Genomic DNA, 27506 nt, shown 5'->3' on the forward strand with positions numbered 1-27506 from the left:
AATACTTATCTAACCAAGGTATATTAGCATTTAATCTTTCATCCATCTTTAGACAATGTTAGAATTTTCTTTCACTTTGATATTACAGAATATTTGCACCTTGTGTCTGGAACTCTATCGGAGGGATGCGACACCATACTTCCACGAGAAATATCATCATGTAGTGTTCTGTCTCAGGCAGCGCTCCAGAATATCCCATAGGTGATCAAATGGGTTTACATCCTCATCAAACCATTCAGTGACCACTCGTGCTCTGTGGATAGGGGCAATGTCATCCTATGGGGGCATAGCCATGGTATCCAAAATAATGCCCTGCCCAGCAATTTATACATGCCCCTAAGCATAATGGGATATTAATTACTTAATTAACTCAGGAACCACATATGTATAGAAGTACCTGCCTTTAATTCCTTTTGTATCCCTCAATTACGAAGCGTTTCCATTATTTTGGCAGTTAACTGTACCTTATATGCTTTATGACAGAAGGTGCTATAATTACACAGGTAGATCAAAGCTTTACCATACTGTGTGAATGCATTCTGTGCCAGCACCATTCACAGATTCAATCAAGGCTTAGGTAACAGCCTGGACAGGCCACTCCATCCAGTTACTTACCACGGGTGTATTTCAGACAACAAGGTCCTGGCTCGTCTCTGATATGATGCATTAGGAGCTCTTAAATGTGTTTGTGTGGGCTCTATTACAGAGGTACTGTGTGTCTTAGTGGGTGCAGGCTCAGTCCCCCGGGGCCCGGTTCTCTGACAGGGCCTTAGAACCAGCCTAATCACCACATGAGATTCATGCCCCGTATTAATGCACGGCCGCGCTCCGTCCCTGTCCCCAGCCCAGGGAAACAGAGGGAACAGAACATGCCCTAATCACATGCATAACAGGCTACACATTAGAACTCCTCCTCCCCCCCTACAGCTATGCTATTTACTGTTTAACCATTTCAGAAAATGAAATTAGAGCATCTGTCTTAGATCTTCGATTAGATCCTATTTCTATCTCATCCGATCACACAGACTATACCAGAAATGTCAGCCTTCGACAGTTAGTCTAGATGCACAGTTGATATATAACTAAACAACCAAAAGACAAAACCATTACTGTCTTGTCTAAAAAGCGATACTAATACCTTCTCCCCTGTCAAGGTGAACCTCATCTATAGCACAACGTAGCCGTTGTTCCACTAGACATTTATATTTCAGTCATTTAGCAGATGCTCTTATCCAGAGCAACTTACAGGAAGCCCTGACTAGTCAAAGCCTTGGGGAAAATAATACATGCAGGGTGCAGAGAAAAGCCAGAGTTTAGAATTCTAGACAAAATGGTTATGAAACACACACACAAAGAGCGAGACAGAGAGAGAGAGAGAGCGAGAGAGAGAGAGCGAGAGAGCGAGAGAGCGAGAGAGTGACCTTATCCCCACTCGACGAGACAGAAGGGCTGAATCCGATATTGAAATTCAACGCTACAAAACCAGCAGCAATGGTTTCCATGCAAACCGTTGTTTGTGCTCCTACAGTCTGACTATACTGGCTATCGTGAGGACGAATCAGCTATGGAGACAAACAAACATTGCATTATTTGAGCAGGAGATCGAGACTATCAACTCAGTTATCCATCCATAATCATTTTAAATCAAGAGTGAAATCATGAATCTAAAGCACTTTAATTCTAAATATACACCACTGGTCAAAAGTATCGACACACCTACTGATTCCACGATTTTTCTTTATTTGTACTATTTTCTACATTGTAGAATATAGCGAAGACATCAAAACTATGAAATAACACACGGAATCATGCAGTAGTAACCAAAAAAGTGTTAAACAAGTCCAAATAGATTTTATATTTGAGATTCTACAAATAGCCACCCTTTGCCTTGATGACAGCTTTGCACACTCTTGGCATTCTCTCAAGCACCTTCATGAGGTCAATTAACAAGGTGTGCCTTGTTAAAAGTTCATTTTTGGAATTCCTTAACTTCTTAATGCATTTGAGCCAATCAGTTGTGTTGCGACAAGGTAGGGGTGGTATACAGAAGATAGCCCTATTTGGAAAACGAACAAGTGCATACTATGGCAAGAACAGCTCAACCAAGCAAAGAGAAAATGATTACTTTAAGACATGAAAGTCAACCCATGCGGAACATTTCAAGAACTTTGAAGGTTTCTTCAAGTGCAGTCGCAAAAACTATCAAGGGCTAATAAAAATGCTTCAGAGTTCAAGTAACAGACGCATCTTAACATGTTCATGGTCGAATTGCTGAAAAGAAACCAATACTAAAGGACACCAATAAGAAGAGACTTGGTTGGGTCGAGAAACACGAGCAATGGACATTACACCGGTGGAAATGTGGTCCAAGGACAAGCAGCCAACAAAAGTTCAGCATATGTGGGAACTCCTTCAAGACTGTTGGAAAAGTATTCCAGGGGAAGCTGTTTTTTTATTTCACCTTTATTTTAAACAGATAGGCCAGTTGAGAACAAGTTCCCATTTCCCTGTGACCTGGCCAAGATAAAGCAAAGCAGTGCGACAAAAACAAAGACACAGAGTTACACATGGAATAAACAAACGTACAGTCAATAACAGAAAAATCTGTATCCAGTGTGTGCAAATGAAGTAAGGAGGTAAGGCCATAAATAGGCCAATAGTGGCAGAGTAATTACAATTTAGCAAATTACACTAGAGTGATAGATGTGCAGATGAGAATGTGCAAGTAGAAATACTGGTGTGCAAAATAGCAGAAAAACAAAAATAAAACAAATATGGGGATGAGGTAGGTAGTTGGTTGGCTAGGCTACTTACAGATTGGCTGTGCACAGCTGCAGCAATCGGTAAGCTGCATTGACAGCTGATGCTTAAAGTTACTGAGGGAGACATAAATCTCCAACTTCAGTGATTTTTGCAATTCGTTCATTGGCAGCAGAGAACTGGAAGGAAAGGCAGCCAAAGGAGGTGTTGGCTTTGCGGATGACCAGTGAAATATGCCTGCCTGAGCGCGTGCTACGAGTGGGTATTGCTATGGTGATTAGTGAGCTGAGATAAGGCAGAGACTTAGCAAAGACATATAGATGACCTGGAGCCAGTGGGTTTGGCGACGAATATTTAGCGAGGACCAGCCAACGAGAGCATACAGGTCGCAGTGGTGGGTAGTATATTGGGCTTTAGTGACATAACGGATGGCACTGTGATAGACTGCATCGAATTTTCTGAGTAGAGTGTTGGAGGCTAATTTGTAAATGACATCGCTGAAGTCAAGAATCAGTAGGATAGTCAGTTTTATGAGGGTTTGAGTTTGGCAGCATGAGTGAAGGTGGCTTTGTTGCGAAATAGGAAGCCAAATCTAGATTTATGCTGCAGTAGTTTATGTGTTGGGGGGCTAGGGTCAGTTTGTTATATCTGGAGTACTTCTCCTGTCTTATCCGGCGTCCTGTGTGAATTTAAGTATGCTCTCTCAAATTCTCTCTCGGAGGACCTGAGCCCTAGGACCATGCCTCAAGACTACCTGGCATGATGACTCCTTGCTTTACCCAGTCCACCTGGCCGTGCTGCTGCTCCAGTTTCAACTGTTCTGCCTGCGGCTATGGAATCCTGACCTGTTCACCGGATGTGCTACCTGTCCCAGACCTGCTGTTCTCAACTCTCTAGAGACAGCAGGAGTGGTAGAGATACTCTTAATGATTGGCTATGAAAAGCCAACTGACATTTACTCCCGGGGTGCTGACTTGCAGTTTGAATTGGGGTGTGTTCCACCTCCTCATTCATTCACAGAAAAATTGTCATTTTTACTTCTGCGGACAATTCATTTTTGGGACATTTCTGACCCAGACAAAATTCCACTACACACATCCCAATTGTTTGCATGCATTCCAATTACTGCATAGATTGTAATGGGCACATATTATGTGCGTAAAATATATTTTTCTGTAGGTTGTACTGATTATGATGAGCTAAGATAATTCCAGCTGTGTGTATCCATGTTTGTTGACGTACAATGCATTCTGGGTTTCAGGTAATTGTTTGCTGGACCAAAGATATTATAACACAATGAGGTGAGTATCGGTTCACTCATTGTTTGAGGACTTCCGGAAATTAATGATGGGACAATAGTGGTTGACACCCCCCCCCCCCCTTGAACATGCATACTATAAACAGACCAAACTCATCTTGTCTCCTTTTATAATCTATGGTTTCTGTGAGGGAAACAAAAAGCATGGCAGCGTGCAGAAACTACCCATTGTCCGGATTTCTAGAGAGTGTTTTACTCAATTATTTCGATCAATGGTGAGCTCACCCGTGATGTGATTAATTATAATCATTGCTATTAGCTAATTCATATTGTAGATTGTCAGCGAGAGTTATACAAATATGACCGCTTGTGTTACGTCAATCTTTCCTCAGTTGGCGCTAGGACAAATGTAGACTACATTTTTTCTGGTTTGGATGATTGTGTTATGCTGTAGATACTTTTGTGAATGCCTGAAAATTGCATCCAAGAATAAACCTCACATTCGGGACATAACTTTGTAAGGACTGTGTTTGTGCAAAATGTTTCTGAAAAAAGTGTGGGCAGCTCAAATGCTGATTGTTGCATCTAAATAAGTGTTCTAAATAAGCGTTCTAATCACAACGGTTTGATCGTATGCTACAGGGACCACTGTGGAATGATCACACCTGTGTGTTGGTACGTGTGAAAAGGTTAAAAGCAGTTGGAGGCCACGGAAGGAGTGATGTATGGCGTTGAAGCTCATTTGGAGGTTTTTTGTTAACAGTGTCCAAAGAAGTTCCAGATGTATACAGAATGGTGTCGTATGTGTAGAGGTGGATCAAAGAATCACCCGCAGCAAGAGCGACATCATTGATATATACAGAGAAAAGTGCCGGGCCGAGAATTGAACCCTGTGGCACCCCCACAGAGACTGCCGATAAGAATATGGTGATTGACAGAGTCGAAAGCCTTGGCTAGGTCGTTGAAGATGGCTGCACAGTACTGTCTTTTATCGATGGTGGTTATGATATCATTTAGTACCTTGAGCGTGGCTGAGGTGCACCCGTGACCAGCTTAGAAACCAGATTGCATAGCGGAGAAGGTACGGTGGGATTCGAAATGGTCGGTGATCTGTTTGTTCACTTGGCTTTCAAAGACTTTAGAAAGGCAGGGCAGGATGGATATAGGTCTGTAACAGTTTGGGTCTAGAGTGTCTCCCCATTTGAAGAGGGGGAAGACAGTGGCAGCTTTCTAATCCTTAGGAATCTCAGACGATATGAAAGAGGTTGAACAGACTAGTAATAGGGGTTGCAACAATGCTGGCAGATAATTTTAGGAAGAGAGGGTCCAGATTGTCTAGCCCAGCTGATTTGTAGGGATCCAGATTGTGCAGCTCTTTCAGAACATCAGCTGTCTGGATTTGGGTGAAGGCTTGGGCCAGTTGCTGAGGGGGGTGCAGAGCTGTTTACCGGGGTTGGGATAGCCAGGTGGAAAGCATGGCCAGCCATAGAGAAACACTTTTTTAAATTCTCGATTATCGTGGATTTATCAGTGGGGACAGTGCTTCCTAGCCTCAGTGCAGTGGGCAGCTGGAAGGAGGTACTCTTATTCTCCATGGACTTTAGTGTCCAAAACATTTTGTAATTAGTGCTGCAGGATGCAAATTTCTGTTTGAAAACACTAGCCTTTGCTTTCCTAACTGACTATGTTTATTGGTTCCTAACTTCCCTGAAAATGTGCATATCGCAGGCACTATTTGATGATAGTGCAGTACGCCACAGGGTGTTTTTGTGCTGGTCAAGGGCAGTCAAGTCTTGAGTGAACCAAGGGTTACAAAGTATATAAAATACTTTGAAGTTTGTATAAATTTTAAAATAAGGTATGAGACAAAACACAATTGATATGGTAGCCGAAAATCCAAAGACAAACCATGCTCTTTCAATGGAAAGCTATGGGTCTTATGTCATTTTGGCTCCCAGATTGCAATTCCTATGGCTTCCAGGACATGTCAACAGTATTTCTTTAAGGTTTCAGACTTGTTTCTTCCAAAAAACGAGGAAGAATTTTGAGTTTTGGTACCGGGAGTCACAGTTGGATATTAGTCTGTGGGCGAGCGATATTAGTCTGTGGGCGACACACACTTGCTAATTTTCCTTTTCTATTGATCATACTTCTTTCCGTAGGACATATTATAGTTTATTTACATTTTAGGGTACCTGAGGATTAAATAGAAATGTAATTTGACTTCTTTTAACAAAGTTTAGCAGTAGCTTTTTGGATTCCTTTGTCTGCTTTTTGAACGAGTGGATTACTGAAATCAACGGCGCCAACTAAACAGACTTTTGCGGATATAAAGAAGGATTTTATCTAACAAAACAACCATGCATGTTGTAGCTTGGACCCTTGGTTTTGCAAACAGTAGAAGATTTTCAAAAAGTAAATTATTATTTTAATCGCTATTTGTGATTTTATGAAGCCTGTGCTGGTTGAAAAATATGTCGATGTGGGGCCGCCGTCCTCAAACATTCGCATGGTATGCTTTCGCTGTAAAGCCTATTGTAAATCGGACAATGCAGGTAGATTACAATAATTTAAGATTTTAACCGATATAAGATACTTGTATGTTCAGAAATGTTTAATATTACAATTATTTATTTGAATTGCGCGCCCTCCAATTTCACTGGATGTTGTTGACAGGACGCCTAGCCCTAAGAATTAACCTCTACATCACCAGAGGAACAGAGGAGGAGTAGGATGAGGGTACGGCTAAAGGTGTTAAAAACGGGTCATATAGTGCTTTGGGAACTGAGAATAAAAGGAGCAGATTTCTGGGCTTGGTAGGATAGATTCAGGAAATAGTGTACAGACAAGGGAATGGTAGGGTGTGAGTACAGTCGGGGTAAACCTAGGCATTGAGTGACAATGAGAGAGGTTGCATCTCTGGAGGTGTTAGTTAAGCTAGGTGCAGTCTCCGCATGTGTGGGGGTGGGACAAGGGGGCTATCTGAGGCATGTTGAGCAGGACTAGGGGCTCCACAGTAAAATAAAACAATGAGAGCTGCCCTAAACAACAGTATACAAGACATACTGACAGAGAGAGGCATAAAGTCTCTTATCATTGCTATGCAGACGACACACAATTAATCTTCTCCTTTCCCCCTTCTGATGACCAGGTGGCGAATCGCATCTCTGCATGTCTGGCAGACATATCAGTGTGGATGACGGATCACCACCTCAAGCTGAACCTCGGCAAGACGGAGCTGCTCTTCCTCCCGGGGAAGGACTGCCCGTTCCATGATCTCGCCATCACGGTTGACAACTCCATTGTGTCCTACTCCCAGAGCGCCAAGAACCTTGGCGTGATCCTGGACAACACCCTGTCGTTCTCAACCAACATCAAGGCGGTGGCCCGTTCCTGTAGGTTCATGCTCTACAACATCCGCAGAGTACGACCCTGCCTCACACAGGAAGCGGCGCAGGTCCTAATCCAGGCACTTGTCATCTCCCGTCTGGATTACTGCAACTCGCTGTTGGCTGGGCTCCCTGCCTGTGCCATTAAACCCCTTCAACTCATCCAGAACGCCGCAGCCCGTCTGGTGTTCAACCTTCCCAAGTTCTCTTACGTCACCCCGCTCCTCCGTTCTCTCCACTGGCTTCCAGTTGAAGCTCGCATCCGCTACAAGACCATGGTGCTTGCCTACGGAGCTGTGAGGGGAACGGCACCTCAGCACCTCCAGGCTCTGATCAGGCCCTACACCCAAACAAGGGCACTGCGTTCATCCACCTCTGGCCTGCTCGCCTCCCTACCACTGAGGAAGTACAGCTCCCGCTCAGCCCAGTCAAAACTGTTCGCTGCCCTGGACCCCCAATGGTGGAACAAACTCCCTCACGACGCCAGGACAGCGGAGTCAATCACCACCTTCCGGAGACACCTGAAACCCCACCTCTTTAAGGAATACCTAGGATAGGATAAGTAATCCCTCTCACCCCCCCCTAAGTTTTAGATGCACTATTGTTAAGTGACTGTCCCACTGGATGTCATAAGGTGAATGCACCAATTTGTAAGTCGCTCTGGATAAGAGCGTCTGCTAAATGACTTAAATGTAATGTAATGTAAATGTAAGTAATCACAGGTGTTGATTGGAAGAGCTAAGACCACGGGTGAGACAACAATGGGTAAACAGCTAAGACAACGACGGGTAAATGGTGATAAATGGGCAGTGAGGGTCAGTTAGCTACATACAGGGCCTGAGTTCCAGGCTGGGGCCGACAGATGAAAAAATGAAGTACCGTGTTAATGAACAGTCCAGCAGGCAACAGCTGTGTAGCCGTGAGATTATAGGGTCCAATGAGCAGCAATAGATGAAACAGGGAGCCGTTCCATAGTCAATTGCTATGCTAGGTGAGAGGGAGACAGTTTTCATGAAGCTAGCGGGCCGGGGCTAGCTGATGGATCTTCACCACATCCACGATGCTTAGGCCGGTTGAGAGCACGTTGGCCGAATTACGTCTGCAGATCAGCAGACCAGTACAAGGATGTTAGCCACAATAGCCACATGGTAGCAGCTAGCTAGCTGCGAAGATCCCGTACAATGGTCCAGCGCTTGCGGTAGGAATCCGGTGATGTAGTGGAAAAAAGTAGCTGTCCGATATGCTCAGGGCTGATATCGCACTGTGCAGACTGGCAGGTATTATCCGGGCTAGAGGCTGGTGTTCGTGCTAAAGGTAAAGACCTCTAGCAGTGGCTAACAATGACTAAATAGCTAGTGGCTAATTAGCTGGCTAGCTTCTGATGGAGGTTCCAGTTATTAGGTCTAAAAAATATCAGATTCGTACCACATTGTGCGAGGCGGGTTACAGGAAGGTATATTTACTTTGAAAATGGAAAAAAAGAGATTGAAATATACTGAAATGTATACCAGAAAACCGAAAAAGACTGAATATTTACATGGGACAAAAACAAATACGTCTTACTGCTGCACCATCTTGATTGAGAGAATGCCAAGAGTGTGCAAAGCTGTCATCAAAGCAAAGGGTGACTATTTGAAGAATCGAAAATCTATTGTGATTTGTTTAACACTTTTTTTGTTACTACCTGACTCCATGTGTTATTTCATAGTTTAGATGTCTTCACTATTTTTCTACAATGTATAAAATTGTAAAAAGAAAGAAAAACTCTTGAATGAGTAGGTGTTCTCAAACTTTTGACCGGTAGTGTAAGTGATACAGATTCTCGAAATCTCCGAACACTTATTTAATCACATTTATTTAACCAGGTAGGCAAGTTGAGAACAAGTTCTGATTTGCAACTGCGATCTGGCCAAGATAAAGCATAGCAGTTTGACACATACAACAACACAGAGTTACACAAGGAATAAACAAAACATACAGTCAATCATACAGTAGAAAAATACTATATACAGTGAGTGCAAATTAGGTTTTGAATTAATGAACACCTGGGTTGGGCATTGAGGCTACCATATTGAATCTGGCCTTTAACATTGTCTTGTTGATCCAGGTGAATTGCTAATTCATAGGAAACCCTGTAAAACCACCTGCAGCTGTTTGTAGGACATATGAATGGTCAGTAAAAATGCATACAGTGGTTCGTCCTTTGTGGCGTACCTCGGCGCAGCTTACATGGTGCCACAGAATTCTGTGCAAATTCATTACTTAAAAATCATACAAATGTGATTCTCTGGATTTTTGTTTAAGATTCCGTATCTCACAGTTGAAGTGTACCTATGATAAAAAATTACAGACCTCTACATGCTTTGTAAGTAGGAACACCTGCAAAATCGGCAGTGTATCAAATACTTGTTCTCCCCACTGTAAATATTTTTTATTGCAGGAAATTGGCTGTAAAACACAAGATGGGGGCCTGAAAAATGTTCTTGCCCGGGACCGACGCCAACGGGCTGACCATGGTCATTGCCACGCCCACCACTTAAGCCCCTTTTTGAGCCAGGAATAAAACCTGTGGGTGTGCATGTATGTGTGGCTGGGTTCGGAGCTAACTGTAAAAAATGTGTACAGACACACGCTCCATAGCTGTCATATCCAAAGGAACGCTAAACATCCGAGCTAATAAATTAGGCTAAATATAACTTACGTTTAAATGTAAGATAAGATCATAGTGGCCCAATTATATGCAAAGGGCTGTATGGTGCAGCAGCTCATAAGAATATAATTTTGTGATTGTGATTGCATTTTTGGCACTTTAAAATTAATGGTATATTAAATGGTATTGATTACTGCAGATTATAATTTCTAAATGGCTTGTGAGATCAATTGTTGTATCCCATAAAAACCCAAAATATAAGCTTGTTTACCCCATAACTATAATCTAAAATCTAAATAATAACTCAAAATCTAAAAACACTGTATAGTCTCAAAACATGGTTAAAACTATCATTTTGATCTCATGGATAGTCAGACAGCGGTATGAATGCAAGGACTATGAATTTGAGTGATTACATTTCTCCAGCTCCATCCCTCAGCTACATATCAAAACACTAGCGGGGTGGTCACAATCTTGTTGTTTGAACTGCAGATTGCCCCATTCAATTCAACAATAATCTCCACGTCCCTGGTCCACTTGACAGTCTGAAGTAGTAACAAAGTAACCTTGGTAATAATAACATTAATAGATTGTTATGTCGGCAGCCAATGGAAAGACATGGAGTAGCTACCATCAAAGATGCAGAGTTGCTCAATGTTGCTTTATAGTGAAAATTCCGAATTCAAACTTTTCATTCAGACGAGCACAGGTGGAACCTTGAATACCAGACTACTACACGTGAGGCTTCATGCAGAATCCCCATCATGTTTCTCTTCACTTTGTTTCACATTTTTTTGCTTCCCTCTAATGATGTGCTCCCTCGCCCTTATCTCCCCTCCATTTCACTTTTCCATTGAAATGAAATGTAATCTTACTTCCTTTCTATTCCACCCTGTAAAACACATTTTTATTTTTTACCTGCCCAAAATGTTCAGTACATCTCCCTGCTAGACTTTTATTATATTGTGCTTCTCCTCTCATCCCTTCACCCCTCTTTTCTTATCCTTTGTCAGCTAGTTCTGCTAAGCTCCTTTCATTCTTGCTGACTCATGGTCTGGTTGATTGTTCTGGGCTGTGGCCATCAGGCCAACTCGGGCACTCAATAAAACACCCGAGGGGAGAAAAGGGGTCCTTCGGCCCTGCTGGCTAATGGGCTGGCACCCATTCTACATCAGTTGCATTTTCCACCTCTAGGCCTGAGAGGCTGCTTATTAAAGCGGGCATAGGAGTGAGGCACCGGTGGTGTTGGTGAGTGTGAAAGGTGGATGGGAGCGAGGTTTGATTGCAGTTTTTCACAAACATTGTTTTACCTTCAACACCGCTTGATAACTCCAACACAACCACCGCCGCCCACCAACTTACATCAAGCCTCCTCATTCACCCCAGAGAATGAGTGAAAACCGTCATGTCAAAAAATCAACAATGGTCTGTATGCTTTTGTGTTAGGGAGGTGTTGGGCGCTGTGTGGGTGAAAAGGCATGCTGTACCAGAGTGTATGTTGGCATTTCAGAATCAACTGTATAAATGAAGAGGGTCTTTTAGGGTGATGTATTGTTTAAATATTTTGCATAACTCATCTCATATGTACAGCAGAAGTTTACATACACCGTAGCCAAATACATTTAAACTTTGTTTCCCACAATTCCTGACATGTAATCAAGGTAAACATTTCCTGTCTTAGGTCAGTTAGGATCACAACTTTACTTGAAGAATGTGAAATGTCAGAACAATAGTAGAGAGAATGATTTATTTCAGCTTTTATTTCTCTCATCACATTCCCAGTGGATCAGAAGTTTACATACACTCAATTATTATTTGGTAGCATTGCCTTTAAATTGCTGAACTTGGGTCAAATGTTTTGGGTAGCCTTCCACAAGCTTCCCACAATAAGTTGAGTACATTTTTGCCCATTCCTCCTGACAGAGCTGGTGTAACTGAGTCAGGTTAGTGGGCCTCTTTGCTCGCACATGCTTATCAGTTCTGCCAACAAATTTTCTGTGGGATTGAGGTCAGGGCTTTGTGATGGCCACTCCAATACCTTAACTCTGTTGTCCTTAAGTCATTTTGCCACAACTTCGAAAGTATGCTTGTGTTCATTGTCCATTTGGAAGACCCATTTGTGACCAATCATTAACTTCCTGACCTATGTCTTGAGATGTTGCTTCAATAGATCCACATAATCTTCCATCCTCATGATGCCATTTATTTTGAGAAGTGCACGAGTCCCTCCTGCAGTAAAGCACCCCTACAACATGATGCTTAACGGTTGGGATGGTGTTCTTCAGCTTGCAAGCCTCCCCTTTTTCCTCTAAACATAACGGTGGTCATTATGGCTAAACAGTTCTATTTTTGTTTCATCAGACATGAGGACATTTCTTCAAAAAGTACGATCTTTGTCCCCATGTGCAGTTGCAAACTGTAGTCTGGCTTTCTGATGGTGGTTTTGGAGCAGTGGCTTCTTCCTTGCTGATCGGCCTTTCAGGTTATGTCGATATAGGACTAGATTTACTGTGGATATAGATACTTTTATACCAGTTTCCTCCAGCATCTTCACAAGGTCCTTTGCTGTTGTTCTGGGATTGATTTGCACTTGTCGCACCAAAGTACATTTATCTCTAGGAGACAGAACGCATCTCCTTCCTGAGCGGTATGATGGCTGCTTGGTCCCATGGTGATTATACTTGCATACTACAGTTTGTACAAATGAACGTGGTACCTTCAGGCATTTGGAAATTGCTCCCAAGGATGAACCAGACATGTGGAGGTCTACAATTGTTTTCTGAGGTCTTGGCTGATATACTAACTGTATATACTATATTCTATCCTATTGTGTCTTAGTCTATGCCACTCTGACATTGCTAGTCCAAATATTTATATATTCTTAATTCCATTCCTTTAACTTTAGATTGTGTGTATTGTTAGATATTACTGCACTGTTGGAGCTAGAAACAGAAGCATTTCGCTACACCCGCAATAACATCTGCTAAACACGTGTATGCGGCCAATAAAATTTGATTTGAATTTGATATCTTTCATTGACTGTACAGGAGCCGTGTGCAGCATGTGCAGGAGCAGTTCGAGCTTCAACTTGGTGGGAGAAGCTGTGCTGTTACTGTGTGGCAGCGTTTCACAAACTCGGTCCTGCGGACCTTAAAGGGTGCACGTTTTGGTTTTTGCCCTAGCACTACACAGCTGATTCAAATAATCAAATCATGATGATTAGTTGAATCACCTGGGTAGTGCTCAGGGAAAAAAACAAAAATGTGCACTTGGGGTCCCGGGGACAGAGTTTGGGAAACCCCTGTTGCATTTCAGTGTAGAAAGTCATTTTGGTGCAAAGGGCAACATCGTCTAATGCTAGGTCGTGAATCTAGCTTGGTTGACATTGTAACTTGGGTGTAATATTATTATTTTCACCTTTATTTGACCAGGTAAGCTAGTTGAGAACAAGTTCTCATTTGCAACTGCGACCTGGCCAAGATAAAGCAAAACAGTTTGACACATACAAAAACACAGAGTTACACATGGAATAAACAAACATACAATCAATAATACAGTACAAAAAAAGTCTATATACAGTATGTGCGAATGAGGTTGGATAAGGGAGGTAAGGTAATAAATAGTCCATGGTCGCGAAGTAATTACAATATAGTAATTAAACACTGGAATGGTAGAATGTGCAGAAGATGCATGTGAAAGTAGAGATACTGGGGTGCAAAGGAGCAAGATAAATAAAATACAGTATGGGGATGAGGTAGTTGGATGGGCTGTTTACAGATGGGCTATGTACAGGTGCAGTGATCTGTGAGCTGCTCTGACAGCTGGTGCTTAAAGCTAGTGAGGGAGATATGGGTCTCCAGCTTCAGTGATTTTCGCAGTTCAATCCAGTCAGTCATCGGCAGCAGAGAACTGGAAGGAGAGGGGGCCAAAGGAAGAACTGGTTTTGGGGGTGACCAGTGAGATATACCTGCTGGAGCGCGTGCTACGGGTGGGTGCTGCTATGGTGACCAGTGAGCTGAGATAAGGCGGGGCTTTACCTAGCAGAGACTTGTAGATGACCTGGAGCCAGTGGGTTTGGCGATGAGTATGAAGCGAGGGCCAGCCAACGAGAGCGTACAGGTTGCAGTGGTGGGTAGTATATGGGGCTTTGGTGACAAAATGGATGGCACTGTGATAGACTACATCCAATTTGTTGAGTAGAGTGTTGGAGGCTATTTTGTAAATGACAGCGCCAAAGTCGAGGATCGGTAGGATGGTCAGTTTTACGAGGGTGTGTTTGGCAGCATGAGTGAAGGATGCTTTGTTGCGAAATAGGAAGCCAATTCTAGATTTAATTTGGATTGGAGATGCTTAATATGAGTCTGGAAGGAGAATTTACTGTCTAACCAGACACCTAGGGATTTGTAGTTGTCCACATATTCTAAGTCAAAACTGTCCAGAGTAGTGATGCTGGACGGGCGGGCGGGTAGCGATCGGTTGAAGAGCATGCATTTAGTTTTACTTGCATTTAAGAGCGGTTGGAGGCCACGGGAGGAGAGTTGTATGGCATTGAAGCTCGCCTGGAGGTTAGTTAACCTGTTACTCCTACCCCCTACTTTTTCAACATTTCAGCGCCCTGCTACTCATGCCAGGAATATAGTATATGCATATGATTAGTATGTGTGGATAGACAACACTCGGACGTTTATAAAACTGGTTAAATCACGGCTGTGACTATAACAGAACGTGCGTTTCATCGAAAAGCACAGGAAAATCTGATCACTGAAAATGGGAAAATATATCCATGGGCCACTAGAACCCATTGTTGAATGTGATCCACATTAAATGGGGCCGAGGTTGCAATACCTACAGCTTCCACACGATGTCAAAAGTCTTGTCATTTGCCTACAATTTGTTTCTTGGTCAAACGGACACAAGGTAGCGCCTTTCTTCCGGTCTCCGACCTGATATTTTGGTTGAGATTTACCCGGACATTATTTCCAGACGTACAGCTATAGGATATACATCACCTCGTGATCAATTTGATCGCTTATTAACGTTTACTAATAATATAATAATAATAATATATGCCATTTAGCAGACGCTTTTATCCAAAGCGACTTACAGTCATGTGTGCATACATTCTACGTATGGGTGGTCCCGGGGGATCGAACCCACTACCCTGGCGTTACAAGCGCCATGCTCTACCAACTGAGCTACAGAAGGACCACAATACCTAAAGTTGCATTACAAAAGTATTTCGAAGTGTTTTGTGAAAGTTTATCGTCGACTTTTTAAATAAACTTTTTTATTTTTTAAAAACTTTAAAAAAAAAAAAAAATGACGTTACGTTATAAAACGCTATTTTTTTCCTTGATCACACAGTCTTCATAGATCGATATCTAGGCTATATATGGACCGATTTAATCGGAAAAAAAAGACCCAATAGTGATGTTTATGGGACATATAGGAGTGCCAACAAAGAAGATGGTCAAAGGTAATGAATGTTTTATATTTTATTTGTGCGTTTTGTGTAGCGCCGACAATGCTAATTATTTTGTTTGCGTCCCTTGCAGGTCTTTTGGGGTGTTACATGCTATCAGATAATAGCTTCTCATGCTTTCGCCGAAAAGCATTTTAAAAATCTGACTTGTTGCCTGGATTTACAACGAGTGTCGCTTTAATTCAGTACCCTGCATGTGTATTTTAATGAACGTTTGAGTTTTAACGAGTGCTATTAGCATTTAGCGTAGCGCATTTGCATTTCCAGATGTCTAGATGGGACGCCTGCGTGTCGGGTAGGAGTAAGTGGTTAACACAATGTCCAAAGAAGGGCCAGAGGTATACAGAATGGTGTTGTCTGCGTAGAGGTGGATCAAATAATCACCAGCAGCGAGAGCGACATCATTGATGTCTACAGAGAAGAGAGTCGGCCCGAGAATTGAACCTTGTGGCACTCCCATAGAGACTGCCAGAGGTCCGGACAACAGGCCCTCCGATTTGACACACTGAACTCTGTCTGAGAAGTAGTTGGTGAACCAAGCGAAGCAATCATTTTGAGAAACCAAGGCTGTTGAGTCTGCCAATAAGAATGTTGTGATTGACAGAGTCGAAAGGCGAATCGATGAATACGGCTGCACAGTACTGCCTTTTATCGGTGGCGGTTATGATATCATTTAGGACCTTGAGCGTGGCTGAGGTGCACCCATGACCAGCTCTGAAACCAGATTGCATAGCGGAGTAGTTACAGTGGGATTCAAACTGGTCGGTAATCTGTTTGTTAACGTGGCTTTTGAATACCTTAGAAAGTCAGGGTAGGATAGATATAAGTCTGTAGCAGTTTGGGTCTAGAGTGTCTCCCCCTTTGAAGAAGGGGATGACCGCGGCAACTTTCCAAACTATGGTAATCTCAGACGATAAAAAATAGAGGTTGTGAGAGAGTGTAATCAGTATTGTGTAATCTGGTTGACGTTAGCGCCACCAGCTAGCCATAGAGTCAGAGAGATAAGAAGGAAGAAGAGGGACAGGCTGACCCTGCCATTACCTCAATGTCAACATGGCTGACTGAGCCCGCTGCAGAGGAACGTAAGGGGTAGGGCGGGCACACAGTCCTGTTCAGACCTTGAGGCTGAGCTGCTTCAAATCTCATGAACCACCAACCCGCTAACTATCACTTCTCCTCTGCAATGATCAATTATGGTCACAGTGATTGCACACACCGAGTTACTCAGGTCATTATCAAATCACTGATTAAAAAAGAACAAAAACCAAGAGTAAATGGAAACAGCCAGTGAGGACCAGCGCTGAAATATCTCACTGAGCTCACTTCCCTTCTCTGCACAGCTAGAACACACAATCTTGTCTCAAGTCTATGGGTGCAACCCATGTCTGGGGCACAAATAAATATTGGACGCAGCTATGGTGTGACTAGCTAACTCATGTCTGACTACAACAATGTACTAACTGTGAAACACATTCGACACCTTGTAGAGTCCATGCCTCGATGAATTGAGGTGGTTCGGGGGGCAAAAGGGGGTGCAACTCAATATTAGGACGGTGTTCCTAATATTTTGTGCGCTCAGCAAATTATATACACTAAGGCAACAGCCAAAGGGTATTCAAACAAACCCTATACAGGTGTCAAATCCTCCATGTACATTCACAATTTTTACAAGTGCTCAGAATATTTTGCTTTCAATTAAAGGCCAGTGGACATTTATAGGCTAAAGAAAGGTTGGGTAAGATGTTTGTGAAAAGAAGCTCTACCCTTTTCTCTGAAATTATATAAAAAGATCTATTGAATAGAGTTTTACAGACCCACTTGAATGCTTTTAGGTTATTCTGAGAGAGAGAGAGAGAGAGAGAGAGAGAGAGAGAGAGAGAGAGAGAGAGAGAGAGAGAGAGAGAGAGAGAGAGAGAGAGAGAGAGAGAGAGAGAGAGAGAGAGAGAGAGAGAGAGAGAGAGAGAGAGAGAGAGAGAGAGAGAGAGAGAGAGAGAGAGAGAGAGAGAGAGAGAGAGAGAGAGAGAGAGAGAGAGAGAGAGAGAGAGAGAGAGAGAGAGAGAGAGAGAGAGAGAGAGAGAGAGAGAGAGAGAGAGAGAGAGAGAGAGAGAGAGAGAGAGAGAGAGAGAGAGAGAGAGAGAGAGAGAGAGAGAGAGAGAGAGAGAGAACACATGCTGTACCAATTCAATAGAATTCTATACTGGTCTCTCACAGTCAGAACATCTCAAGTTGGTTTATATTTCTCTACCTCTGTCTTCCTTAGTCTCTACTTATGGTGAGAGTTTTGCAGACTTTGTTTCATGTGTTAAGATTTTCTGAACAACAGATATGAATGACTGGCAAAAAAAGATCTGAGTAACCCACACAGAAAAAAAGACCTGAGTAACCCACACAGAAAAAAAGATCTGAGTAACCCACACAGAAAAAAAGATCTGAGTAACCCACACAGAAAAAAAGATCTGAGTAACCCACACAGAAAAAAAGACCTGAGTAACCCACACAGAAAAAAAGATCTGAGTAACCCACACAGAAAAAAAGACCTGAAGAACTAGCTGTAAACTTCAGAGACCACTCGGGCTTGGTGCTGCTAGCCCAAAACTCTCCACTCTACTATTAGAAGAATACCACTAGTTGCTACAAAACAAATGTCGACAAACTATGACCTCTTTCATGACGTTTAGTGTGCCAAGTGTTATTGTTATCAACCAGTTGACGGGGAAAATCAATGTTGTTTTGGTGTTTCAATATTACATTGGAGTCTAAAAGATAAAAGCGTTATATAACCAGCTGATAATGCATGTTAAGGGCGTGCATTTGCATAACCAGCCCAGATAAACGTGTCATGTTGTCCTCCTAAACCTGGGGCAGATCCTCGGTCTCTGCAAATGTGTTGAAGGCATGGCCTTAAAAACAGATGACTTCTTTCAGCATGTTATCCAATAGACAACTAACAATTTGTTCCATTTCATTGAATTAACTTCCAACACTGATTGCGTTGATATGTAAACTGAGGAACTGTGAAATAAATGGGTTGGGAGAAATAGAGGGAGAAGAACAGAGCAAAGACAGGAGGGGCAGGAAAAACAGGCGTGTAACAGAGAGAAGTTGGGAGAGGCTGGTATACACCTATGGACAGAATCAGTGTTGAAGTACTAGGGAGCAGTCGGTCTCCAGACTACATTCTTGTCTCGGTGTCGGATACCTTTGACTCGGTCTAGATAGTGAAGACTCATCATTTCTTCTAGTCAGAATTATCAGCTTCCATTCAGTCAGAGCATAAAACCGATTCGCCAGGCCAAATATATACACTCCTTTCTTGAAACAATCTCTTAACAGTCTTTATATGTATTATAGACATGTTTGCACAGTGGCAAAACTATAACCCTTCAGTGTGCGACGGGTTCGTGATTCTGAAAGGATAGTAAGCATAATACTAGCTCACTCATGTAGGGAAGTGCACTTTTTGCAAAACACAAAGGGCCAGTAGTGTAGTGGAAGGTATACGCAGGTATAAGCCGTATACCCACTTTTTTGATGCGAATCAAAGTAGTTTAGTGGAGGTATACGAAAAATTACATGGGTAGCCGGTAGAGTAGAAAATACATTTTAGCTTATAATATCTACCAGTAAATGCTAACTGAGGCAACAATGGATACGCAAACCAGGTATTGCGTTTTTTTTGTGTTGGTGTTGGTTAAATTATTATGATTTTTTTAACTAAGAACCTTGAAAGTGAAAATCTGAAAAAAAAAAAAGAATGTTTTACACAGGGTGCCCATCCTTCACTGGGAGGGCAGTTAGGGAACTCTTTTGCAAAATTAGAGTACTCCCATTTTTACAGGCACCATAAGGCTGATGGAAATGTTTATCTTTATTTAGCCATCTTACATATAAAACCTTATTTGTTCATCAGAAACTGTGAAAAACTCACCACAGGTCAATGAGAAGGGTGTGCTTGAAAGGATGTTGGGTTGTATTGGAGAGAGTCTCAGTCTTAAATTATTTTCCACACAGTCTATGCCTGTATTTCGTTGGCATGATAGTGAGGGCCGAGAATCCACTCGCACATACAGTTGAAGTCGGAAGTTTACATACACTTAGGTTGGAGTCATTAAAACTTGTTTTTCAACAACTCGACAAATTTCTTATTAGCAAACTATAGTTTTGGCAAGTTGGTTGCATGATAAGACATTTTTCCAACAATTGTTTACAGACAGATTATTTCACTTATAATTCACTGTATCACAATTCCAGTGGGTCAGAAGTTTACATACAGTAAATTGACTGTGCCTTTAAACAGCTTGGAAAATTCCAGAAAATTATGTCATGAAGCTTCTGGTAGGCCTAATTGACATAATTTGAGTCAATTGGAGGTGTACCTGTGGATGTATTTCAAGGCCTACCATCAAACTCAGTGCCTCTTTGCTTGACATCATGGGAAAATTAAAAGAAATCAGCCAAACAATTGTAGACCTCCACAAGTCTGGTTCATCCTTGGGAGCGATTTCCTAACGCCTGAAGGTACCACGTTCATCTGTACAAACAATAGTACGCAAGCATAAACACCATGGGACCACGCAGCCGTCATACCGCTCAGGAAGGAGACGCGTTCTGTCTCCTAGAGATGAATGTACTTTGGTGCAAAAAATGCAAATCAATCCCAGAACAGCAGCAAAGGACCTTGTGAAGATGCTGGAGGAAACAGGTACAAATGTATCTATATCCACAGTAAAACAAGTACTATATCGCCATAACCTGAAAGGCTGCTCAGCAAGGAAGAAGCCACTGCTCCAAAACTGCCACAAAAAAAACAGACTACGGTTTGCAACTGCACATGGGGACAAAGATCATACTTTTTGTCCTCTGGTCTGATGAAACAAAAATAGAACTGTTTGGCTATAATGACCATCGTTATGTTTGGAAGAATAATGGGGAGGCTTGCAAGCCAAAGATTACCATCCCAACCATGAAGCACGGAAGTGGCAGCATCATGTTGTGGGGGTGCTTTGCTGCAGGAGGGACTGGTGCACTTCACAAAATAGATGGCGTCATGAGGGAGGAAAATTATGTAGATATATTGAAGCAACATCTCAAGACATCAGTTAGGAAGTTAAAGCTTGGTCGTAAATGGGTCTTCCAAATGGACAATGACCCCAAGCATACTTTCAAAGTTGTGGCAAAATGGCTTAAGGACAACAAAGTCAAGGTATTGGAGTGGCCATCACAAAGCCCTGACCTCAATCCTATAGAACATTTGTTGGCAGAACTGAAAAAGCATGTGCAAGCAAGGAGGCCTACAAATCTGACTCAGTTACACCAACTCTGTCAGGAGGAATGGACCCAAATTCACCCAACTTAATGTGGGATGCTTGTGGAAGGCTACCCGAAACGTTTGACCCAAGTTAAACCATTTAAAGGCAATGCTACCAAATACTAATTGAGTGTATGTACACTTCTGACCCACTGGGAACTCGATGAAAGAACTAAAAACTGAAATAAATAATTCTCTCTACTATTATTCTGACATTTCACATTCTTAAAATAAAGTTGTGATCCTAACTGACCCAAGACATGTAATTTTTTTACTAGGATTAAATGTCAGGAATTGTGAAAAACTGAGTTTAAACTTATTTGGCTAAGGTGTATGTAAACTTCTGACTTCAACTGTAATACATCTGTTAAAGTGTGTATGCGACAAATAAACTTTAATTGGATTTTCAATATGTACTGTTTGAGGTACTCGAGGACCGGAGTTGGGAAACACTGCTCTCTAGTTATATGATAAATAGAATTACGCCAGAACAGCCACTAAACATTTGAATGTGAAGGTCCATTCTATTAATTTTATTTCTATGCATCGGCTACTCATTACTCATCAATATTAATTTTGAATGGAAATCATGTCTATGAATTTTACATATATGCTTTGATTACTCACCACATTCCAGAAGAAAGGGTTGAAGATGATGGCGATGACAGCAACACAGAACCTGGGGTCATAGACGTCTATGTGCTTCAGAACAGCCTCCATTACTGACATGTCCACCTGACAGACATATAAACAGGGAAATATCAGAAGCACAGAAATAGAATTCTATGTCAAACTTCAAAAGACAGTTTAACTTTGACCTTTGGAGTTTTTTAACTGATGAGTGCCTAAAGGTTTTCTTTGAGTATATGAACAGAGTTGTAGGCCTTTTCTAGATGGGAAAATGAACTGTAGGTATTTTAATTCGGTCAGAGTGTTAAATAGTATTTCAGTATGACTGATGTAGTCAATTTTGGATATCATTCACGGCTTTATGCAGAATATTTATAGGGCAGTAGGTAGCCTAGCGGTTAGAGAATTGGGCCAGTACCTAAGGGTACATCTGTCAATGTGCCCTTGAGCAAGGCACTTAACCTTAATTTGCTCCAGGGGCATCGTCCTACTATGGCTGACCCTGTAAAACACATTTCACTGCACCTATCCGGTGTATGTGACAATAATATAGAGTACCAGTCAAAAGTTTGGACACACCTAATCATTCAAGGGTTTTTCTTTATTTTTACTATTGTCTACATTGTATAATAATAGTAAAGACATTACAACTATGAAATAACACAATTGGAATCATGTAGTAACCAAGAAAGTGTTAATAAAAATAAATTTGAGATTCTTCAAAATAGCCACCCTTTGCCTTGATGACAGCTTTGCACACTCTTGGCATTTTATCAACCAGCTTCATGAGGTAGTCACCTGGAAAACATTTCAATTAACAGGTGTGCCTTGTTGAAAGTTAATTTGAGGAATTTCTTTACACTTAATGCATTTGAGTCAATCATATGTGTTGTGATAAGGTAGGGGTGGTATACCCAATTTGTTAAAAGACCAAGTCTATAGTATGGCAAGAACAGGCTCAGTGACTTAGCCATTTAAAAAAAAATGTATTTGAAACCTTTAGAAACTTTTGAAAAATTACTCAAAATGCACACAATTTCCCTCTAAATGGCACAAAAACGATTTTCTCTGTCAAACACTCACAACACAACTACCTGGCTGCAAAAGTGCATTGAGAGTAACGTCAGCAGCAGGCGCTCAGCTCGTGCACAGGCAGAAGCAGGCCAGCAGCAATTTCAGCAAATTGCAAATCATTGTTGGCTGACGGCAGCAGCAAGATTGTAGGCGTTCAACGAGACAAACCCAATGAATATGAACTCAGAAGAAAAAGGAATGTCCCCTTTTCAGGACCCGGTCTTTCAATGATAATTGGTAAAAATCAAAATAACTTCACAGATCGTAACAGATTGTAAAGGGTTTAAACACTGTTTCCCATGCTTGTTCAATGAACCATAAACAATTAATGAACATGCACCTGTGGAACGGTCGTTAAGACACTCACAGCTTAAGGTCAGTTCAGGCCACAGTTAGGACACTAAACTTAGGACACTAAAAAGAGGCCTTCCTACTGAGTCCGAAAAACACCAAAAGAAAAATGCCCAGGGTCCCTGCTCATCTGTATTCCGCAATAGGCAGAGAGAGGCTGGACTGAGGGCGTGTAGGCCTGTTGTAAGGCAGGTCCTCACCAGACATCACCAGCAACAACGTCACCTCTGGGCACAAACCCACCATTGCTGGACCAGACAGAACTGGCAAAAAGTGCTCTTCACTGACGGGTCGCGGTTTTGTCTCACCAGGGGTGATTGTCGGATTTGCGATTATTGTCGAAGGAACGTGCGTTACACCGAGGCCTGTACTCTGGAGCGGGATCAATTTGGAGGTGGAGGGTCAATCATGGTCTGGGGTGGTGTGTCACAGCATCATCGGACTGAGCTTGTTGTCATTGCAGGCAATCTCAATACTGTGCGTTACAGGGAAGACATCCTCCTCCCTCATGTGGTACCCTTCCTGCAGGCTCATCCTGACATTACCCTCCAACATGACAATGCCACCAGCCATACTGCTCATTCTGTGCGTGATTTCCTGCAAGACAGGCATGTCAGTGTTCTGCCATGGCCAGCGAAGAGCCCGGATCTCAATCCCATTGAGCACGTCTGGGACCTGTTGGATCAGAGGGTGAAGGTTAGGGCCATTCCACCCAGAAATGTCAGGGAATTTGCAGGTTCCTTGGTGGAAGACTGGCGTAACATCTCACAGCAACAACTGGCAAATCTGGTGCAGTCCATGAGGAGGAGATGCACTGCATTAGTTAACTTCTCTAGGATAGGGGGCAGCATTCGGAATTTTGGATAAAAGCGTGCCCAGATTAACCTGCCTGCTTCTCATCCGCAGAAGATAAGATAGGCATATTATTAGTAGATTTGGATAGAAAACACTCTGACGTTTCTAAAGTTGTTTGAATAATGTCTGTGAGTATAACAGAACTTATTTGGCAGGCGAAACTCCTAGAATTTTTATTTTTTGAGGTCGCTCTTTAATGGCTTTTCATTGGGAATCCAGATTACTTGCAGTTCCTATCGCTTCCACTGGATGTCAGTCTTTAGAAATTGGTTGACGTTTTTCCTTTGTGTAATGAAGAAGTGTCACTGTTCAGAATGAGGCTAGAGTGAAGAGAACTCTTTGTTAGAGGCTAGCCTGAAAGCTAGCTACAGTTTGTTTTCCTACTGTATTGAACACAGATCATCCAGTCTTCAATTTATCAATTATCAATTATTTACGTAAAAAAATACCTAACGTTTTATTACAAAAGTAGTTTGAAATGTTTTGGCAAAGTTTACAGGTAACTTTTGAGATATTTGTAGTCACGTTGCACAAGTTGGAACCGGTGTTTTTTTGGACCAAACGCGCCAAATAAATGGACATTTTGGATATATATCGACATAATTAAATCAAACAAAAGGACCATTTGTGGGACATGTTTATGGGACATATTGGAGTGCCAACCAAAGAAGCTCGTAAGGCATTATATCTTTATTTCTGCGTTTTGTGTCGAGCATGCAGGGTTGAAATATGCTTTTCTGTCTTTGTTTACTGGGGTGCTATCCTCAGATAATAGCATCGTTTACTTTCGCCGAAAAGCCTTTTTGAAACCTGACATGTTGGCTGGATTCACAACAATTGTAGCTTTAATTTGGTATCTTGCATGTGTGATTTCATTAAAGTTGGATTTTTATAGTAATTTATTTGAATTTGGCGCTCTTCATTTTCACTGGCTTTTGGCCAGGTGAGACGCTAGCATCCCACATATCCCAGAGAGGTTAATGCAGCTGGTGGCCACACCAGATACTGACTATTCCTTTTGATTTTGACCCCGCCCCTTTGTTCAGGGACACATTCTTCCATTTCTGTTAGTCACATGTCTGTGGAACTTGTTCAGTTTATGTCTCAGTTGTTGAATCTTATGTTCATACATATATTTACACACGTTAAGTTTGCTGAAAATAAACAGTTGACAGTGAGTGAGATGTTTCTTTTTTTGCGTTTAGTTGGTCACAAATGTTTGACCTTGAACAGAACTTACATCAACCAACATGTCTCAATCAAAAGAGTCTGTACTGTACCTGAATTTAAAGGGTGGCTGAAGCCAGTAATTGGGGAGGATTGTCAGGAATATTGTGTATACTGCAAATCAGATGTACTTACAAAAATGTATGACATCAAAAAACATTGTGCTACAGCAAAGCATATAAATAAATCAAAACCGTACGCAGTCTACATTACCAGGTGGTTAAGAAAGTGGATAACTGCAAAAGCACAGAAGCTACTATGGCAATGGCCATTGCGGAGCATTGTTCACTGCTAGCATGTGACCATTTAGGTATGGCTTGCAAATCTGCCTTTTCAGATTCTGTGGCAGCAACAAACTTCCAAATGCACCGCACCAAGTGCACAGAAATGATTAGGGGAGTACTGGCTCTTTATTTTCTCAAAAGGGTAACATCAGATGTGGGGGATGAGAAGTTCAGTCTCCTTTTGGATGAGTCCACTGAAGTCAGTGTCTCGAAATACCTGGGTGTGGGGATTTGGTATTTCAGTGCAAAAAAATAAATAACCGTTGTGTCCACATTTCTCAGGCTGGTTGAATTGGAGGGGGGGGTGCGATGCCAGATCAATAGCAAAAGCGGTAGTTGAGTTTCTTAAGAAGTGTAACCTTAAAAAAGAGGATTTTGGGGGCCTCCCGGGTGGCGCAGTGGTCTAGGGCCACCAGAGACTCTGGGTTCGCGCCCAGTCTCTGTCGCAGCCGGCCGCGACCGGAAGGTCCGTGGGGCGGCGCACAATTGGCCTAGCGTCGTCCGGGTTAGGGAGGGTTTGGCTGGTAGGGATATCCTTGCCTCATCGCGCACTAGCGACTCCTGTTGCGGGCCAGGGGCAGTGCACGCTAACCAGGTCGCCAGGTGCACCTTGTTTCCTCCGACACATTGGTGCAGCTGGCTTCCGCGTTGGATGCATGCAGTGTTAAGAAGCAATGCGACTTGGTTGGGTTGTGTTTCGGAGGACGCATGGCTTTCGACCTTCGTCTCTCCCGAGCCCGTACGGGAGTTGTAGCGAGTGTTGAGAACTTAATCATGAACACCGACAACTGGTTTTCGATTTCCCCAAAACACATGAGGTGTACAAAGCAGTGTATGCCACCATTAATTGTGGTCAGAAACCCCTGCAGATCACCAAAGTGTGTGCCACACGTTGGCTATCGAGTGAGCCTGCGGTAACTCGTATATTGAGCCAGTGGGAATACGTGAAACTCCACTTTGAGTTGACCAAGGCCAGTGAGCATTGCTCTACATGACGGATGTGCTCCATGCCGTGTACAAGACCAAATATGTCTACCTGACATTCTTTAAATCAATCTTGTGAGGGAGAGTCATTTGAGGGAGAGCAAACAGATCCTGTCAAGCTTTTGGACAATCTGGTACACCTCTTAACATACATTTGCAGCAGAGTAGCCAACCCTACGGAAAAAATGATTGTGCTGAAGGATGCCATTGATGGACATCTCAGTCCATCACCATACCTTGGGTACCTTTTTGAGAGCACGGTGTACCAACTCAGTCTTGCGCCAGAGGACGAAAAGGTTATTCGGAGAGAGTGCATCAACTACATTGTTTCTTTAAGCAAGGAGCTGCAAGCAAGGCTCCCAGACATACTAGAAGCCTTGCAAGACATGGCCTTGTTCAGTGTTAAGGAAACGCTAAAGCACAATAAAGGCACCACTGAAATTATTAAAGTAGTTGAGTTACTGGGGTACCAGCCCCAAACAATTGATACAATTGTTTCCCAATGAAATGTTTAGGTGGGACTCAGTCGCATTTTGGAGTGAAGTGAATAACTACACAGACTCTTCCGGGTCAAATCCATTTGAAGAACTGTGCAAAGCTGCACTCGCTGCCCTCTCCTTGCCAAACCCAAATGCGAAGGTTGAATGGCTGTTCAACCAAATGAGTGTGGTCAAGTCAAAGTTAAGAAATAGAATGTCACTGCACACTCAACTCCATACTCCCGGTGCGGTATGGACTGAATCTGGCTTATGATACCTGTTACCAGCATAAACTACCAAGTGAAGTTCTGCAGCAGTTTGGCACCACAGCAGCATATAGCTTAAAGGGCACTCCATCCTCTTCTGCTGGTCTAGCTCCGTGACAATGCAGTTGGCCAGTGAAGATGAGGATTTCATTGCCAATCTATGATCATGATTGGACATTCTGGAACTGCCGGAGACACAGCTGATGTGGCAGTGTGCACTGCAGTGTAAGCGAGAACAGTGGAAATATTTTTAGGAAACCATCGAGCAGCTAGCCAGCCAGAAAGCACAACAACCTGGAGAGAGATGCCTAGCGCACACATCATTCTTTGAGTTAAGTTGCTTGTTCAATACCATAGCATACCTTGTTATTAGCTTGTACCTCTAATTGTTGATCAGTTAGGTACCATGTTAACGAAATACCAATACACTGCTTAACGTTTTAGGGATAGAGGGCAGCATTTTCACTTTGGACACTAGTAATGGACATTATCGAACAAAACAACAATTT

The 27506-nt window shown here is 42.5% G+C and overlaps 1 protein-coding gene across 4 annotated transcripts in view; it reads right to left on the bottom strand.

Moving 5' to 3' along the window:
* pemt (phosphatidylethanolamine N-methyltransferase) overlaps nt 1-27506 on the bottom strand; it is a 111471-nt gene that overhangs the window by 75762 nt on the left and 8203 nt on the right. For all 4 annotated transcript variants that reach the window (XM_046368774.1, XM_046368773.1, XM_046368770.1 and 1 more), the window contains exon 2: nt 21475-21582. In XM_046368774.1, the coding sequence (XP_046224730.1) occupies nt 21475-21576 (102 nt within the window). In that variant the 5' untranslated portion in view covers nt 21577-21582. The remainder of the gene's footprint in view (nt 1-21474; nt 21583-27506) is intronic.

The sequence above is a fragment of the Oncorhynchus gorbuscha genome, linkage group LG11, assembly GCF_021184085.1.
Source record: "Oncorhynchus gorbuscha isolate QuinsamMale2020 ecotype Even-year linkage group LG11, OgorEven_v1.0, whole genome shotgun sequence".
In the NCBI taxonomy this organism is placed as follows: Eukaryota; Metazoa; Chordata; class Actinopteri; order Salmoniformes; family Salmonidae; genus Oncorhynchus; species Oncorhynchus gorbuscha.